Raw genomic sequence first — 18963 nt, forward strand, 5'->3', positions numbered from 1 at the left:
AAATAAAGCCTGCTACTAATCAAAGAAGCCTTACAACTGGGATCTCTGTTGGATCTTCTGGATCAGCTGAATTATCAGATTATTTATAAAAATAGTTCTGTTCTGTATAAACCACAATCTGGGAACATAGGAATAACTTGTATCTTGTGCCATCATATTCGCGCTATGCATAATTTCAGCATGACAGGGGATCAGCATGACTGAAGACCATTTCGACCATGAAATGGCATGCATGTGCTCTTATCTATTACACTATTTATCATCATCAGTAGAATTTCCAAGCAGCATGAATATCCACATTAAAGCAGGGATGGACACCAGATGCCAATAAGATGATCAGCCAAGGAGTTCTGTTTTTTTTTTCAAAAAAGCATCAGTAGAAAACACCCCCAATTAGTAGGTTAGTTACATCTTCTGCAACTTCTTTCCTCTAAGCACCTTAATGTTGTAAGGTATGTAGCACCAATCTATGTAAAGTTACAGATTTTACGGTGTGTTTTGGTGCGGAAATGTTGCAAAATGTCTGCTGCAATAAAATCTACAGCATATTCACCCGGAATGAAAACCGGACACGTATTCACCATGAAAACACATTATTTCAGTATAGCCACAAAACTGCTCGATTTACTCCAAGTTATCGTAAAACGTCTAATAATCCATAAGTTGAAATTATTACTTTTTATGAATCCAATGCCAGATCACGTTGCTATCACTATCACCAGAGCACACACTATACAGAAAGAATAAAGTCTGGAGCCTTTCAGGTCAGAGCGGAGCTGAGGCATGGTTCCTCTATAATTCTATAGCAATCCTCTCACTGCGGTTCAGAGCTGCAATGCAATACAATGAAAGGTGTCTGACCCTCGCCGAACTGCTACAGACTACAACTATGCCTCTTGTATTAAGTTTCCCAAAATATATCCCAGTGCAGCTCAAAATCATCATTTGTTATTTATGGTCATATTATATTAAAAACTTCAATCTGTCACCAGTGCATTAGGGCACAATGGCAGGAACATAATATGCAGCTTGTTCTGTGCAATGTCCTAAAATGACCTCCAACATAATGCTGGTGCTGTCGGGGCTCCTTCACATTACACAATCCTATTTGAGAGGACTAGATTTATTTTGTTCTGGAAGCTTTAGACAGCCCAACAAGACAATAAATATCACATACACCAAGAGATTATTACTAGCAGCTGCTCTCGAATCCCCATGAAACAAAGTGGTATTATACAGGTCAGAAACAACATGAATATTCCATATGGACTGAAATGCCGTCATCAGTGTAACATTGGAAAAACCTCAATTGTTTCGAACTATACAGCAAGACTGACATTGCTACAAATCTTTGAGAGATAGGAAAACATATTTTTTGGGGGTCAACCATGTAGCCATTCAGAGCTGATAGGAGACAGACAGACATAATTTTCCTAGTACCAATATCTGTAAGGGTCACAATAGTCAGACTGCAGCCAATCCAATGACATATCCTAGTAATGTGCAATCAGGGTCCCTTCATTCCCCTTCAATGCAGCGTATCTGATTTTTTAATATTTGTACCAACTTCTATTGTAAATATGAAGATGGGCATAAGATGGATGATATATATATATATATATATATATATATATATATATATATATATATATATATATATATTAATCATACCAGGTTAGCTTGCATATTTCCTTCATTTTCTGTTACCATGCTTTTATTGTTATAGGTCTACAGACCCATACACCTAACAGAATGAAAATTATACACACAGCATGTACGTCCTTCGGTAGCTCCTTTACTGTCATCTCTAAGGTGACCTCCATTTTATCCCTGCCTTTTCCCAATATTTTACTAGGCGCTACAACAGTGTTCCATTATTTGCCCACCTCAACCTCTGCTACTGTAGGCTCTTTGTTGAAGCACATGTTCATGACGTTCCTTGCTGTCCGGAAGAAGGTGGTGAGCGACATGGACCTTCCCTGTAAATGGCAAAAATGTAATGAGAATCATAAGTACAAAAGATAAAGTGGGGAACAATATCTACCACTTTAGTGCACAAATTCTATATATGTCCCATGAGATCAGCCATTCTCCCTCTTTCTCAAAAAGCTTGGGCAAATTAATAAAGACTTGAGGTGAAAACGTTGCGCTAGTTTGCAGGAATATTCAGAAAAAATTCACAATTTGCTGTGTACATGTTAAGTATCAGATAAGATTGCACTAGTTGCCGCAGGATCCCACCCTACCAGCCTATCTGCAAAGTAAAGGTCCCTGTACACCTTAGATATTAAAACGCCCATACCCAACATTCCAACGGGCTGAGTTTAGATGTGAATTTTTGATCAACTGCGGTCACAAATTAGTGCTGATCAGCAAGATGGGAACTCATTTGCAGTGCCTTCTGGAGGCACAATTAATCGAGCAGCCAAGCCGGACCAATTTTCCCTGTATCATTTGTGCAGCCCTTTAAATGTATTGCTACTGGCTGCACATCCCCTGTTTACACAAGGAGATGAATAAATGGATAAATTTTGTCACAGTAAAAAAGGTCTGTTTCCCGCTCCACCGCTGATCACTGTCACTTTTACACTGGCAGATTATTGGCTAAAAGGCATTTTTTAGCAATGCTCCTGGACGACAAGGGCCTTAAGGAGCATTGGGTTCTGCCGAACCACCACCAACAAATAATGTCTGTGGTGATAGGGGTCGGACGGGATGTAAAATCACAGCCCAATCACTTTGTTCAGGGAGAGATAGGCCACAGCGAGAACTGCAGTTTGCCCCTCCCAATAGAGAATACAGGAATGCTCGCCTGTCCCGTATATTCCTATGTATGGGGAGGATGGGCAGCATGTGAGAGATAGCAGGGTCTCTTTCATCAGTTATTAAAGTCATATGGCCACCTTAAGACTATGTGAAGCCCATCAATGCAATGCCCACATAATAATAATAATAATAATAATAATAATAATAATAATAATAATAATAATAATAATAATGCTTTTATTTGTATAGCGCACACAGATTCCACAGCACTTTACATAGTTTTGCCAATTATTGCTCCCTGTCCCCATTAGGGCTCACAATCTAAATTCACCTATCTGTATGTTTTGAGTGTGGGAGGAAACCGGAGTACCCGGAGGAAACCCATGCAAACACGGAGAGAACATACAAACTCTTTGCAGATGTTGCCCTTGGTGTGGGATTTGAACCCAGGACCCCAGTGCTGCAAGGCTACAGTGCTAACCACTGAGCCACCGTGCTGCCCGGATGAAAATAGTTCAGAAAAAAAAAAAAAAATCACAACCATAAGGGTATGTTCACACTGAGTAAAATTGGTGGAATCCCACCTGCCTCAGTGTCCCACAGTGTCTCTATGGGGGCTCGCGCACCTCCACTCTCCACACAAAGAATTGGCATGTCAATTCTCTGAGCGGAGAGTGACGGAAGAGGAGGCACCACAGAATTCCACCAATTTTACTCAGTGTGAACATACACTAAAGGAGAATATATTAATATGGTCTAATTCTTAGACAGTACAGACACCAGATTCGTGGTTCATGCTGTTTGATAAATGTGGCATATCTGTAGACTGTCTAGTCTAAAGTAAGACCACTTACAAGTGTACCTAACTTGTGCAAATATCATGTACAACATTTTTGTCCCTAATAGGTTACACCCTATTTTCATTTAAGTCACACTCCTGTCCTGATACACCACACCATTTTCTTGCAAGTGTGTCTAAATAATGTGTAAAATATGCCTAAAACAGATAAATGCGGCACAAGTAAGCCATTTTTGTTGGCACAAATTATACCCAGAAATTTAGGCTTGATGGTCAAAAGTGATAGTCAGTGTCCTAGCCGACATCTGTTCTTCACTAGAGTTCCACAAACTTAAAAAAGGGTATCTTTCAGCAAGGGTATCTGTTGTTGACGTGCCTGAGTAAGGTGCAAACGCTGAAGCACAACTCCTCTTTGACTCCATAAGGGTGTGTTTACACTGAGTAAAAAAGGCGGAATTCTGTCTGTCTCAGTGTGACACTGCTTCTCTATGGGAGAGCGCACACTCCTCCGCTGCCTCCGCTCTCTGCTTGAAGAAGTGACATGCAGCAGAGGAGCGTGCGCTCCCCCATAGATGAGTTATGGGACACTGAGACAGGCAGGATTCCCGACGCTTTTACTCAGTGTGAACATCTGGCAGATATTGTCCCAGTGATTAGCCAACGAACAAGTGAATGCTTGCTCATCAGCTGATTGTTCAATCTGACATTGGCAGTGTAAAGTTGGGCCCTGACCATCAATATGCAAGTGGCCAGGGATTAAGTGCATAGATGAGTTGAGGGCCAAGGGAAAGGTGAACCCTAGGCCATGCCTTCTTGACACTTGTACGTCCAGAAAAGTTTTGTGGGAATACACATGGACAACAAATATAAAGGTAAGACATGTATGACTGTTGCAATCTATGTAACAATGTTGGTGGTTCATCACTGTTGGTGGGGGTGATAAATTCACTTTAAGTGATACTTACTCTATGTGCAGCTCTCCACACCATCTACAAGCTTAGATGCTGCACATTCGATATATACCTCTATTAAACTAGTCTGTTTTTTTTTTCCTGCTCCAAAATCACTTCATTTTATCAGCGGACAGTGTCACTGAGGCGGGGCTTTATGGCAGTTGGGGCCCCACCCAGGTGACACAGTCCACCAATAAATGAAGTGATTTTAGTGCTGAAAGTAGAAACAGACAAGTTTAATACAGGTATTTATCAAAAGATCTAAGATTATGAATGGTGCAGAGAAGCACACAGAGTAAGGAGTGGTGACAGTATCACTTTAAATATGGCCAGATCCCCCAATTTAGAATACACAAATGCTCTAGTGCAGTGCTTGACAACCTGTGAGGCGCCCCCTAGTTGCCGCTGACGCAATTCTCATAAAAGTGACTATAAGCTGCACAGTCCTTTACTTGGCTGCAACAATACACAATAAAAAGCATAATGTCACTTTCATTTGCTGCATAAACTACCCCTCCCAATACACACACACTAGAAAAATAAAATCTACAGCACAATGATGCTTAAAAATGTTTATATTATTTGTCTTTATCAATACAGAATGTATAGCTACAGCTAACTCTGATCTTTAGTTATTTGTCAATTAATAAAATAGGAAAAATAGTTATTAGCCTTGTCGCCTTTACTTTCTATTTTTGTAGCATAGGTTCCCAAGAGATAACAGATAAACAAGGAGTGTATGGAATTTTACAACTTCATCGTAAGTAGTAAGGAAAACAGGATATAAAATCACCACACCTCAAACTAACATAAACTTGGCACAAAAAAACCCAGAATGGAACAAAGGGAATTAGAATAAGTGTTGCAAACTGTCTCTAATTTATAGTATTTAAAAAGCAGAACATAAAGTCCTAAAATTAAAAGGGTCAATTTTTTTTTTACACAGAGTGATGGCACTTGATCCTGAGAATAAGGCTAGAGCCACATAAGGCCAAGGCAGACAGGACGTGAATCAGGATGTGGGAGGGGGGGACATTATTTACACTCCCTCAGCCTCAAATATACCCCCTGAGCCTGATTGATACCCTGCGCATCCTTACACCAGTCTTCTCCTCCCCAGGCCTAGCATCTACCATTCACATCCCATGTAAAGTAACGTGCACTATTTGGGGAAAGGTGCACATGAACAAGTGAATACAGAAAAAAAAAATCTCAGGAACAGGGAAGCAACCAAATAAAGACAATGTTGGAATCATGAAACCCAATGCTATAAAATAAATATATTTTATATATATATATATTTTTTCTTTTTTTTCTTTTTAAACTGACAATGGGTCCAAGGTGGCAGCAGATTTCATGCAGCCTGTTTGCAGTTACGGGTCTGCATTCCCAGAGCAAATTTTTCATTAATTAAGCCACAACCTTATTAACCCAGCAGCTGCCGGGCTACAAGCTAGTACAATACCTGGCTATGCCAATCAGGGGCTGCGGCGGGACAGCGTACTGATTGGCTGAGGGGGGCGCCAGTAACCTGAAAGCTGGAGAAGCAGACGGGAGAGCGGCCCTGTAATGCATTAGCTTATAGCCAGCTAGCTGCCAGGTTAAAGGCAGTGGCTACACTCTGGCAGCGGAATAAAAAATCTGCGAGAATGCAGACCCATAGGAAATAACAGGACATGATAGCGCAGCATATTCCGTTGTGCTTGGTACGTGTGAATATCTTTCTACGCAATAACCTTCGTCTCAAGCAATGTTTGCTCCAGATATATTTGGCTTAAGATGATCAATTTTACTTACTTTATAAATGCACTTGTGTAGGTCACCAAATAAACTTTTATCTTCGGGTTCCTCCTCTGTGCACTCTTTTTCCTGAGCAAACAGCCTTCGTCTTCCATTTTTCAGAGGGACGTCCATTTCTTTCAGCTTTCCACGCAGGCCATTACGGTGCACCACTCCGTTTATCAATCCATTTTTGGGCTCATACCTTGGGAGCAAATGTAATCTATATGAATTCTCAGCATGCCCCTCCAGTGGACCTTTCTTTTTCTCCAGGTTCTCTTTCTCCTGCAGAACTTCTTTCTCCAGTTTCTTGTGTTCCTCAGGTGAAAGTGAGTCATAGGAGAGAAGATATTGACAGTAGGCCTCCTGCAGCTTTGCTAATCGATCTTGCGCAGTTTTTGGGATGCGGAGCATGTCGGCCAGCTTGTTCCACTTCTTGAGGTCTGTCACTTGTTGCATGCCTCCCATTTCATTGATGAGCTGGAAAAACCTAGCTAGATCTAATTCACAGCCTCCTATAGAAGTTGTGAGGGAAACAAAAAAACATAGTTACACAACAGAATTGGTGCTCTGGTAGAAACATACTGCTGGGTTCTTGTTGGTGGACCACAAACTGATAGACATATGACACTCAACACTTCAGTAACTGGCAGGTGCCAACAAATTTAACCTGAGCTTAGCCCCACATGCGACAGATCTTTGGATTCTTTCCTGAAGTCCAAGACTTTATAGTAGTAGACAACCATGAGGACTTTATATCAGTGTCTAACAAGGATTGCACAAAGTCTGCTTCATTGTAAGAAGAGTTGACGTTGGCAAAAGCTGTTAAATCCACAGTTAGTACTGACGCTTGTTATCCTTTATTATAACTCCTTCCTAATCTAAAAGACTAAAGGAAAAACAAAGGCAACACTTCACTCTCCTGAGAAGGATCAAAGTTCCTGCCTGTTTATGGCTTCTTGAGTTGGCACTGGCTATCCTTCCTATTCTTAACACCTGCTAAGGAATAAAAATTGTCCACGAAAGTCAACAATATAGGAATAATTACTGTTGAGCATATTGTGGGCAACCTCGTACCTAATAGTCAGTATGCACAGAAATAGCTAAGAAAAGGCAACAATTCTATGGTTAAGATAATGAAATCCCTGAGTTTACGTTTATGATGCACATGAACAGAAAAAAGAAATTATTGGCTTAAGTTTCCTTGCCAGAGGTTTTGGCTTACATATTACAACTTACCACCGATCTTGTCTAACATTAGAGGTACCTTGGCCACGGGTGCTTGCTGGTAGGTTCCCCACACCATTAGCCAGCAGAGATCAAGGACACACTCTTGAGATTATAATAATAAATGCTTCGCTGCTGAAAGATCAGCAAGATGAAGTTTATAATACATAACCACCACACTGTCTGTGCATCAGCATGATGGTAATGTATTATAGATTCAATTTACAATCTAATATTAGAATTGAATCCTAAGAGCAAGAGTGCACTGGGGCTTCTGGGGCCCGGTCTTCTGTCAGGACAGAGCGCTGTGAAACATTCTTGAATGCCTAGGAGGCATATCGCCACAAAGAAACAGAGAGAGATCAGTTTTTATATTAGGCTCAAACATTTGTGGTTTCACAGGGAACTCCACAAGGTACTTAGGGTTGTCACAAGGGAAGGGAAAGCCACAGGAATATAATCCCTGGGCCTGGTCATGTAACAAAGGGGATCTAGTCAGCTGTCTATAAGCTTGGTCTGCTTCCTGCATTTCATCATTAAAATAATGCATGTCTATTCCCATCCACCAACCCATCCCTCTCTTATCTGCTATCTTAACTTTCTACTTCTATTAAACCCAACTAAAACTTGTGACAACCCTGAATATATATCTGCCACATATATGCATGGTAGTCTCAGCATACAAAAAGCAGAAAAAAAGTCAGCAACCAAGATACTTTTGAGAATCCTTTGAACATTGGGCTTTCATTTCTTTGATAAATTTGGAACGAAATTCTTAGTGCAATTTTGCCAAGTACAAGAGAAGTACTTGTCAGAAATATAGTTGACAGACTGCATTTTCTGTAAGCTCTTTTCTGCAGATGCCGAGTAGTGTTGAGTGGAGAGGCCAAACTGTTTGGGTTCGGCAACATTCTACGAACCCGGACTCCGAGGACTCCCTAGGGCTGCATCAAACTTCTGCAGCTGGGGGGAGTCAAACGCCGAGCGTTCAGGTTCAGAGAATGTTGCTGAACCCGAACAGTTTGGCCTCTCTGCTCAACACTAATGCTAAGCACTGCTTAAGGTGTAGGCATAGAACACCCCGCTATTTAGCAGGAAGGATAGCGGACATCCACACAGTGTCTGTGCTGACACACTCGTGCATTTGGTGAAAAAATGATTCAATCTTCGTGCCTTAATAAGCACTCAGAGTGACCTATTTTCTCATCAGCCAGTTGAGAAGCGGATTATGCTGAACAGATCACATTTTGCATAATGTTACAGCTACATATAGTTCTATTAGATTAAACATGCAATTTCAAGGAAAAGCAAGAAATACAAATATGGCTGAGCTTGCCTGTGTGGTCAGGCATCAGAAAACATCTGAAAAGCCAGACAAATATGGGTGCTTTTTAAGGCACAAACATTGATTATGGATTGAATCATTTCTCAAGATTTTTACATCCACAAAAAGGTTATGACAAACAAGAGATAAAAGGCTGTGTACTAACATGAAGCCAAAGGCCACAAAATCACAGCAGCTGGATTTTATTATGGCTTTGTCCGCCACTGAATAGACAGCAGAATCGACAAGCATCTCATTAGCCACTGAAGGGAAGCGTGTATATGGCCATGAGCCAGCAACGGAGTCTATAGAGAACGCTTACCCAGCCATTGTTGGTTCTATCCCCTGTTTAAGGGTAAAGAGAACCTGTGCAAAAAATAAATCCCCTAGAGGAACTGTAATTGTCAGCCAGCAAGAGAGTTTATCCAAAGACTATGAAAATAAGTGATGACGAGGAACACCCCAACACCATAATGGGTGGGGGTTGTCTATTTTGATATCTCCTATGGGGCGATCTCTTATCCATGTATTCCACCATCCAGCTAACAGAAGCTTTATTTGATTTGTTATAGCACATATCACCAGGCATAAGCATGACGTTACTGGTAATATAAAGGAGGCATATAATTTAGTATAAATCATCTTAGTACACTGCCTTCTCTTGTAATCATCTATAGACTTGCTGGGGGTAAGAAAAAATAGATAATAAGTTACATAGGACTGCATAGACAGTAACAAGTGTAGGTCCACAAGTTGTTCTCTGACTTGGAAGAGACATTCATGGAAACGCTTGCTCTATGGTCCAACAAGTAAGGCTGGATTCACATGTTCCGTGCTCGCTCTGTAAAGCGTGGATTGTGAACCCTGCAGTGGCAGATTACCCCGCACGGCACAATGTATTAATATCATGCTGGGAGCAGGGAACCAGTTTGGATCTCCGCAGCACTGTAGTGAGAGCGCCATGTGGCTGTGTCATTACAGCAGCACAATCATCGAAATAGTTTCCCTGCTCCTTGCATATAATAGATCAGGCTTTGTGGGGTAACCCTCCACTACAGGGACTCACTGTCTGTGCTTCACAGAGCAAACAAGGAACATATGAATCCAGCCTAAGGCCCATTCACACTACGGAATTGTCACGGAGATTGCGCAAGGAACCTCCATCCGTGGACTCCCTGCAGAATCCCTCCCGCTATTGTCTTTGAAAGGGAGGACTTGCACGCCTCTGCTTTCCACACCTCTCCGCTCAAAGAATTGAAATGTAGAGATGAGCAAATCGGGTTCGGGTTCGAGTCCATCCGCACCCAAACTTTCGCATTTGATTAGCTGGGGCTGCTGAACTTGGATAAAGCTAAGGGTGTCTGGAAGACATGGATACAGCCAATGACTATATCCATGTTTTCCACATAGCCTTATGGCTTTATCCAACTTCAGCAGCCACCGCTAATCAAATGCCGAAAGTTCGGGTGCGGATGGACTCGCGCATGCTCGAGGTTCGCTCATCTCTATTGACATGTCATTTCTTTGAGTGGAGAGTGGAGACCTCCCATTCAAAGACATAGCAGGAGGGATTCGGCAGAGTCCTTGGATGGAGGTTCCCAGCAGAATCTCTGTGCCGAATCCGTAGTGTGAATGGGCCCCTAAGGGATCAGTATTTTCACATTTGTAGTTCCTTTGTATTTTTCTAGGCTCTTTAGAAATTTCTAAATATTTTTGGAAAATTTTTCAAGAAGCCAAAAGTAAGGAATGTCAAATAAAAATCTGAAATCATCCATCACTTTGTCAGTGTCCAATACTTATTAGTGAGTGTGTCATAGACGAACATTTAAGCAAGCAAAGAACAGCGAGTATTTTGGAATTTATGCAAACGGTCATGAACGACTGTGGGTTATGCAAAGTTCCACTAACAAACAAATCAGAAACCAGATGACAAGGAAACTGAAATGGAGGTAGCTAAGAGCAGTGACGCGTGCAAGAAACAGCACAAAAAAGTGAGCACCCACAAAACCCTTGAAGGCAGAATGGTCTTTAGACATGAAGCATGGGCAAAAACGCTGAGAACATACAGCATCTTAGACACACAGGTTTAAAATATTCTTAAGATGTATGCATCCTGAAACGCTTACAAAAGAAACCCCTGCTAGAGCAAAGAGTAATGAAAAGGAGAAACAAAGCCAATGCCTAGATGTGATTGACATTCCTTCAGGACTTCGAATTTATCACATGAAATTTCTTGGGCTTGCTGCTTCATTGAAGAAGTTAATTAAAGATCATGTAGATAATCAGAGGAAACAGATCAGCACATGGTGTGTGTGTGCCATTCAGAAGCTTAGGTTCCTTAAATAGAATGTATAGAAATTTCTAGATGACTACAGAGGAACTACACCAGAATAGGAAAGTTACCAATCCGTATGAAAATAAATGTATAAACCTTCTACATAGAACCAAAGAATGTTATTAATACAAACAATAAATGCAGCTTTGTGTCACAGATTTATTCAGTCAGCTTCCCCTTTCCTATTAGACGAAAACAATTATGAAGAGAGAAATGATGTCACATGCAGCTCCCTCTTTGCTATGCCCTCACCTATAAGAGGAAGCTCATCCATGGTGATGCCCTGAGATTTGAGGTGCTTCTTGATGCATGCCAGCCGCTGCACATTGGGGCCCCAGCGTCGACCAAGCTTGTGGATGTGTTGATTTTGCGTCACAAAGCGCATTTCTTCGTTCAGCTTGCACTCTGGTCTCCAGTCCGGTGGGGGGATCACTGTGCACATCCCATATTTCTCCACTCTGGCTCGGATGGACTCAATATAAATCAATGGGTCATGAAACTCCTTGGCAGAGGGTCGGAGGACAGGAATCTCACACATGGCTACGCACCTGGCCCTTCCAGCAACTTTTTCAGGTTTTGTGGAGTCCACAGATTTGTGCGAGGAATCTGTCTGCGAGGTAGAGCGATTTTCACAGCCAGCATCTTCTGTCTTACTTCGGGTTTGTGTAGTTAGTGTGCTCTTAGCTGCAGAGGCCCGCTTTGGCCTGTTTCTCTCAAGCATCTTTTCTGGCACATCTTTCTTTACGTGTCCATTAAGCACCTGTTTCTCCACCGCAAGCCTCTTGCTTCTAACCTCTGGCAAGCTGGCAGATACTTTCATTTTTTTAACCAAAGGCTGTGCCTTGTTAGGGAGGTTTGCCTCTTCCAGGCGTCTTTTTGAGTTGCGCAGTCCCTCCCTTAGCTGCCGTCCCTCTTCCCTAGTGCAAGTCTTTTTGTTCAACTTGCCATTCACCTTGACACAGCTAATACCAGTGGCACAGTTGGGCTTGGATGTGGAAAGAGATAGCACCTGTTTACGAGTTTTTGCATTGCTGCTTTCTGTGGTCCCTGAGATTGTGTGGTGAACAGATGAACTGGTTTTGTGGTGATTCAGTTTGGTTGCCTTATCCAGTTCCTTCTTGGCTTTGGTGTATGTGACAGTTCCCTTGGTCACCGTTGCGGTATACTTCACAGTTTTGGACGGTGAAGGTCTTGCCTCTCTAGTCTTTTTGGCACCGACTGCATGGGAACCCGATGATAACCGGGTTATTCCATTCACCTTGGAAACCTGGAAAATTGGGAAAATGGAGATACTGTGAAAATCAAATAAAAACAAACAACTCCAACAAAACGTGAACGTTTGCTTGCAAGGAGCTTAAGCACTGTACTGGTAGGTGCTTTCATTTGTGTACACCAATTGACTCCCAAGGGCAAATCCATGGGGGGAGAGCTATCATGTTGTCTTATAGTAAGATTTGCTTTGCTGACGATAGCAACCGATCACAGCACGGCTTTATGTGAGAAGCTGTGTGAGAAATGAAAGCTGAGATGTGAATAGTGCTATAGACTTACTATAAGACAGCTTGATAAATCTCCCCCATGGTTTTAAACTGAAGATCTTTATAGATTGTCCCAGACATGGGACTCCTTGCATTGGTTTTGACTGTTTGTGACATTTAACAGCAGACAGTACAACATTTTATATATAACCCTAGTATATAATATTATACTATTATTATTATAAGTAGTGAATTACTTCGGATTAGTGCTGCATTAAGCAGCGAGGTTTTGAACATGAATGGTGTAATGTGAGTACAGTGTTTGTCTTGAGAAATGTGATCTGTGAAGTTCATCCTCGGTCATAGGCAGCTAAGGGGGATATACAAAATAATAAGGACGCCCTATCGCCTTCTAGACCAGGCAGCAAGGAGGAGACATTTCCAGCAGTCTCACAGCTTATAATTATACGGGTCTGTCTCCACTATTAATACAAGCCAGACTGCCTCACTATTAACCAGGAAACATGCTGACACTTATGTTTTTTTTTCCTCACATCTTCAAAGTTTCATAGTAATAAGGAAGGGTGACAAACCTATTCTTGTGTCATGCAGGCGTGGACCAATTTACTAATATGCCAACATTATGCATTCTGGAGACTTTACCAGCCTTACTTAAGAAGAAAGTGCCATATTATTGTTATTAAAAGTTATGTAGTATCAGGACATTGAAATATACAGCAGGAAGCCGTCAGACATTAATAGAGGTCTATAGCTATAAGGACAAAGAATACTGATTAAGTCTAATCCTAAAACATATTGGAGGGAATTTATCAATGCACATCAACGCACATTTTTGCACAATGCTCTCAAAATTTTGCACATTTTTAGCAACATTTTTTGCTTAAGTTTAAGGGTGGGTTCACACTACGGAATCTGCGCACATCCGCCGGCTTCATAGACACCATTCTATGGCCAGGCCGATTCCACTGTCCGGTAAAAGAATTGACATGTAAGTTCTTTCAGCGGAAGGCGGAATCCGCCCGGCCATAGAATGGTTTCTATGGCACAAGCGGAGACAGAAAAATACATTAATGAGGCTATGCAGAACAGCTCCCATGCAGTCGTCTTCTGTCTTTCTGTTCTCACTTCCTGACGAGGAAAACATGAAAAGTCCTATTCCCACTCCCAGCAGGGAAAAGGTTAAAGCAGCTGCTTGTTGTGATAATGTGGGGCACTTAGCAGACCTCTTGTGAGAAAAAAAGTGGGTAAACTGGTCCTCGCTGGGCTTCGGGTCGACATTTCTGCTCTCAGTACAATTATAAGTAAATGAAGAGGAGTCACAGCAACCAATCACAGCTCAGCTTTCGTATTTTAAAGGGTTTATTCAAGCTTAGAAAAACATATACGCTTTCTTCCAGAAACAGCACCACTCTTGTCCTTAAGTCAGTTTGGGTGTGATTTTGCGCTCACTTCTACTGAAGAGCTGTATTTTAATACCACACAACACCTTAGGACAGAGTGGTGCTGTTTTTGCACTATAATAACTGTGCTTTTTCTAATCCTGGATAATCCCTTTAATGAACCCTGGTAAAATGAAAGCAGAGTTGTAATTGGTTGCCATGTAAAAACCAGTTAGTTTTGGTTTTAGATTTATTGATAAATCTGTATATTGTATATTCACAGGGCAACACATAGATAGGGCTATATTAACAATTCATTTTTGTATGCATTAAAGGTATATGTCATAAATATACCCCAATGTATATCTGTGGCACACTAATAGGGGCATACAGTACACTCTTCTCTATCCATCTACTGATGCTCTATAGAAATTCCTGTGTGTATTTTCAGATCATGCACAGGATTTATTAAGTTGTACCAGGGACGCTAATAAATTAGGGGGAGATTTATCCAACTTGGTGTAAAGTAAAACTGGCTCAGTTGCCCCTAGCAACCAATCAGATTCCACCTTTCATTCCTCACAGACTCTTTAGAAAATGAAAGGTGGAATCTGATTGGTTGCTAGGGGCAACTGAGCCAGTTCCACTTTACACCATGTTTAATAAATCTCCCCCATTGTTACAACTGTGCAAAAACAAGACGTGATTTCTGAAAGCAGAAAGCAGATTAGCTATGTAAATGAATTTGTGCAAAATTTAGCAGGACCATGATAAATTCTCCATTAACTCTCTATACAGTGAAGCTATGTTCCCACATCTTTTTTTTGTCCGTTTGAGTCCAAATAACGGTTATTTCAAAATGACGGCTGTTCTTGTACAAATGATGACCGTCATTATGAAATAACAGCTGTTATTTGGACTCAATCACACAAAAAAAAGACAACATAAGAACACAGCCTAAGGCTGGGATTACACTGTGTTTCCTTGGCACTTTGTAAGTAGACATCGGCATCCTGTCAAAAGGGGATGTGGATGTCCATTTAGTTTAAAGGACAACTCCGGCCAAAACATATATTTTAATATGTCATTATTTATGGGAAGTTAGACAAATTCCTAATGTACATTAATTATGGGAAATGCACATATAGTGCTGTTTCCCTTAATTTAGTAGATCAGGCAGGGTTCAGATTGCCTAAAAAACTGTGATGTCACAAATCAGTTGTAATTCCTATGGTGTGTCCAGCAGGGGGCGCACTATGTAGAAGTCTTTGGCACTGTATTGTCTATGGAAGTGTATGTAATGTAATTGAGTGAAATGTACACTATGCTTTATTGATTGAATACAGTTATGGAATACTTTGGGGAGCAAGGACACTTGCTACCCAAATGGACGGCACTGAGCAGGGAGGGAGAGAGGTGCCTGTGCATCTAACTACCTCCCTCCTCGGTGCTGTGGGACACACATACACTGTACTACTCCTCCCATCATTGCTCATTGTATGAGCAGATGATGGGATAGTAGTATCAGGGCCATCCCTATCACCACCCCACCACCACATATACACTGTATTACTCCTCCCATCATGTGCTCATAGTATGAGCAGATAATTGGTGAGTAGTACCAGGGCCATCCCCATCAACAGCACCCCCTTGCCGCCACTGATGCCGCTGCCACTGCACAGCCGTTCACATCCCCTGCCGGGCAACTGCCAAGCTCACCACCTCCCCCGCGTACTGCCAACTCGTTCCCTGATGTCACCCAAGCTGCCGGGGGTGACATCAAGGAACGAGTCGGCAGGATCTGAGGGCAGCGGCGGGCTTGGCAGTTGCCTAGCAGAGTATGAGAACGGCTGTGCAGTGGGCAGCGTCAGTAGCGGGTGGTGCTGGTGATGGGGATGGCCCTGGTACTACTCCCCCGTCATCTGTTCATACTATGAGCACATGATAGGAGGAGTAGTACAGTGTATATGTGTCCCACAGCACTGAGCAGGGAGGGAGGGGGGAGGTAGTTAGATGCACGGCCACCTCTCTCCCTCATTACTCGGTGCCCTCCATTTGGGGAGCAAGTGTCCTTGCTCCCCAAAGTATTTCATAAATGTATTCAATCAATAAAGCATAGTGTACATTACACTACATTACATAACATACACTTCCATAGACAATACAGTGCCATAGACTTCTACATATAGTGCACCCCCTGCTGGACACTCCATAGGAATTACAACTGATTCGTGACGTCAAGGTTTTTTAGGAAATATGAACCCTGTCTGATCTACTAAATTAAGGGAAATAGCATTTCCCATAAATAATGTACATTAGGAATTTGTCTTACTTTCCTTAAGAACATATTAAAAAATACTTGGACTTCTGGACTTCTTTAAGGGTGGGTTCACACTGAGGAATTCTCGCGGATAAATTCTGCGGAATTCAGTCACCTGTACGCGTGCACGGCCGCGCGCCTTTCCGCCGGCTCCATAGACACCATTCTACCGGCCGGCTGATTCCGCATTCCGCCGAAAGAGTTCAGTGTTTATGCTCAAGAATTCCTCAGTGTAAACCCACCCTAATGGTCAGAATATAGTAGTTCTTTAGCCTATCAGGTGGTCTTGACTGGTCAAAAAATCAATGGTCTTGCCAATGGTCACTGGTTCTAAAACACTGATTTACAGTATGTAAGTGCACTGATCTCATAGAATGGCACTCGATTAAAGTTAATGTATTTACTGTACATTTGGAATCAGGTATGACAAACCATTACATCATCATGATTTATTTGCATATCTTGAGGTAGTCAATATGCAAATTCTATGAATGTTACACCCACTGACAGGCAGTATGATGATGTTCAGTGCAGATTTGGTTGCCAACACACATACCTTATATACCAAGTAAGAGTAAGGGTTATAATAATCATGTAACAATACTACAAGTGGCCCCATCATATCATATCCTGAACATCAACAAGTCAAAGTGCCCTATTCCACCGGACGATTATCATTCAGATTATCGTTAAATCGTTTGAATCTAAACGATAATCGTTCAGTTAAAATGCAGTTAACGATTAACGACCGAACGAGAAATCGTTGATCGCTTTATAAGACCTGGACCTATTTTTATCGTTGCTCGTTCGCAAAACGTTCGCATTGAATAAGACATCGTTCGGTTGTTCGCAATAAATATGAACGCAATAGCGAATAAATAGCGAAGAAAAACGATCGCAATTACGATCATAGGTAACGATTATCGTTCCATGGAAATGAGTGGACGTTTTTAGGTCTTTCGCAATAGCGGTCGTTTGAGATTGTTAATCGTTAACACTTATGCAAACGATAATCGTCCGGTGGAATAGGGCCCAAACTCTTTTCCAGGGTAGACCAACTACAATTTTCTACTCAAGCACCATTATGGCTCCAACCCCCTTTAAAACTGTCAAGATGAAAGATGCCCTCTTCTTTCCGTTTACATAGAACTGAAGACCAGGTCGTTTCAGGTGTGTACTACACTTTATTACTTTTGCTGCTGAGCTGCTGTCGTGTTCTTTCTCCTATGTATTTATGGGCCGCAGTATATGTTATTCTTGGCTCGCCTTGTGTCATTCACTCATCTGTACACTCACGAGCCAATGGTTAGAAATGGTTCCTAGCATTTATAACAAAATACTTTGCTCAGTTAAAGAAATCCTCATTCACAAATGGGTTTGTCATTCACCAGCTATTAGTAAAAACTGGTGAAAGGATTTTTTTTTAGGTTTCACTTGCTTTTGGTAAAATTGCAGGCAATGGGATCTGTAAATCAGTGAAACACAATGCAATGATTTGCAAATCTCTGACCTATATTTCATCCAAAATAAAACACAGAATACATATCAGATGCTGACATTTTACCATCTAGTTGCCAGTCCCAGGAACGCTCATTTGGCCAATAATCAGCGAGCGCAGATTGCCAAAGATTGTTTAATGTAAAAGGACACTTAGTATATTTCATGTCTCACATCTGATATGGCTGTTATGTTCTAGTTTAAATAAAATATGGTTCTATGAGATTTGCAAGTCATTTTATTGTGTTATTATTATTTACATACAGTTACATTTTGGGGTTGTACAACAAACACAGTTGGCTACCACTGCAATCAGAATGTTCTGTTACATTGCGGTAAATTAGGATGTGTAAAATGGAAACTGCTGTAAACTGCCCATAGCAACCAATCACAGCTCAGTTTTTATTTCACCAAAGCAAGAAGCTTAGCCAAGATTGGTTGCTATGGGCAGTTTATACCAGTTTCTGTTTTACGCACTTTGGTAAATATGGGCCATAGTTTTTTTCATGCAATTTGCAGGAGGAAAATTCCAGTTTAGTGGCAAACTACTGCCCTGTGGCCACAATGTGCGTGCTCAGCCTACGGCCACATTCACTTCTAAGTTCTGTGTGTCTGGGCACTCACGTTGAAAGTGATCCATAGTGATCCAGGATGCTTTCAGTTCGGGTCATTAGACCCATGTATTATGGATATAGGAAATGTGGCCTTAGGTTGTAACCCATAACTCTGTGCAGATGGGTAAAGAGTGGTGATACAAAGTGAGGCTGATATGTGTGACCACCAGAGTAGACAGGATTAAGGTAGGCATAGGCTAGCAACTCCATCAGGCCTGTATGACAAATTTTGGCTTTGTACAAATACTTTGAGATTTGATCATCACCGGTCTCATACGACCTCTGTCTGTGTCCCAGTTCTATGCCATAGGCTTATTTTTAGTAAGTTACCTTGGAGGGCAAAATTTCACTATGTTGCAGTACACAGAAGAATCTGGAAGCCGGGCTTAGGATATCACTGGTAACAAATACTCTCTAGATTTTCCACATATATTTCCATAGCTTAAGGTGCCGTAAAGTCTGTAGATTCAG

At 41.6% G+C, this 18963-nt stretch overlaps 1 protein-coding gene across 1 annotated transcript in view; it reads right to left on the minus strand.

The window, feature by feature from the left end:
* The window catches only part of JARID2 (jumonji and AT-rich interaction domain containing 2), a 126419-nt gene that overhangs the window by 18086 nt on the left and 89370 nt on the right, over nt 1-18963 (minus strand). The window contains exons 7-9 of the mRNA XM_069957990.1: nt 11436-12450; nt 6316-6812; nt 1887-1979 (exon numbers count right to left, since the gene is read on the minus strand). Coding sequence (XP_069814091.1) covers nt 1887-1979; nt 6316-6812; nt 11436-12450 — 1605 coding nt within the window. The remainder of the gene's footprint in view (nt 1-1886; nt 1980-6315; nt 6813-11435; nt 12451-18963) is intronic.

Source organism: Dendropsophus ebraccatus, chromosome 2, assembly GCF_027789765.1.
Source record: "Dendropsophus ebraccatus isolate aDenEbr1 chromosome 2, aDenEbr1.pat, whole genome shotgun sequence".
Classification (NCBI taxonomy): domain Eukaryota; kingdom Metazoa; phylum Chordata; class Amphibia; order Anura; family Hylidae; genus Dendropsophus; species Dendropsophus ebraccatus.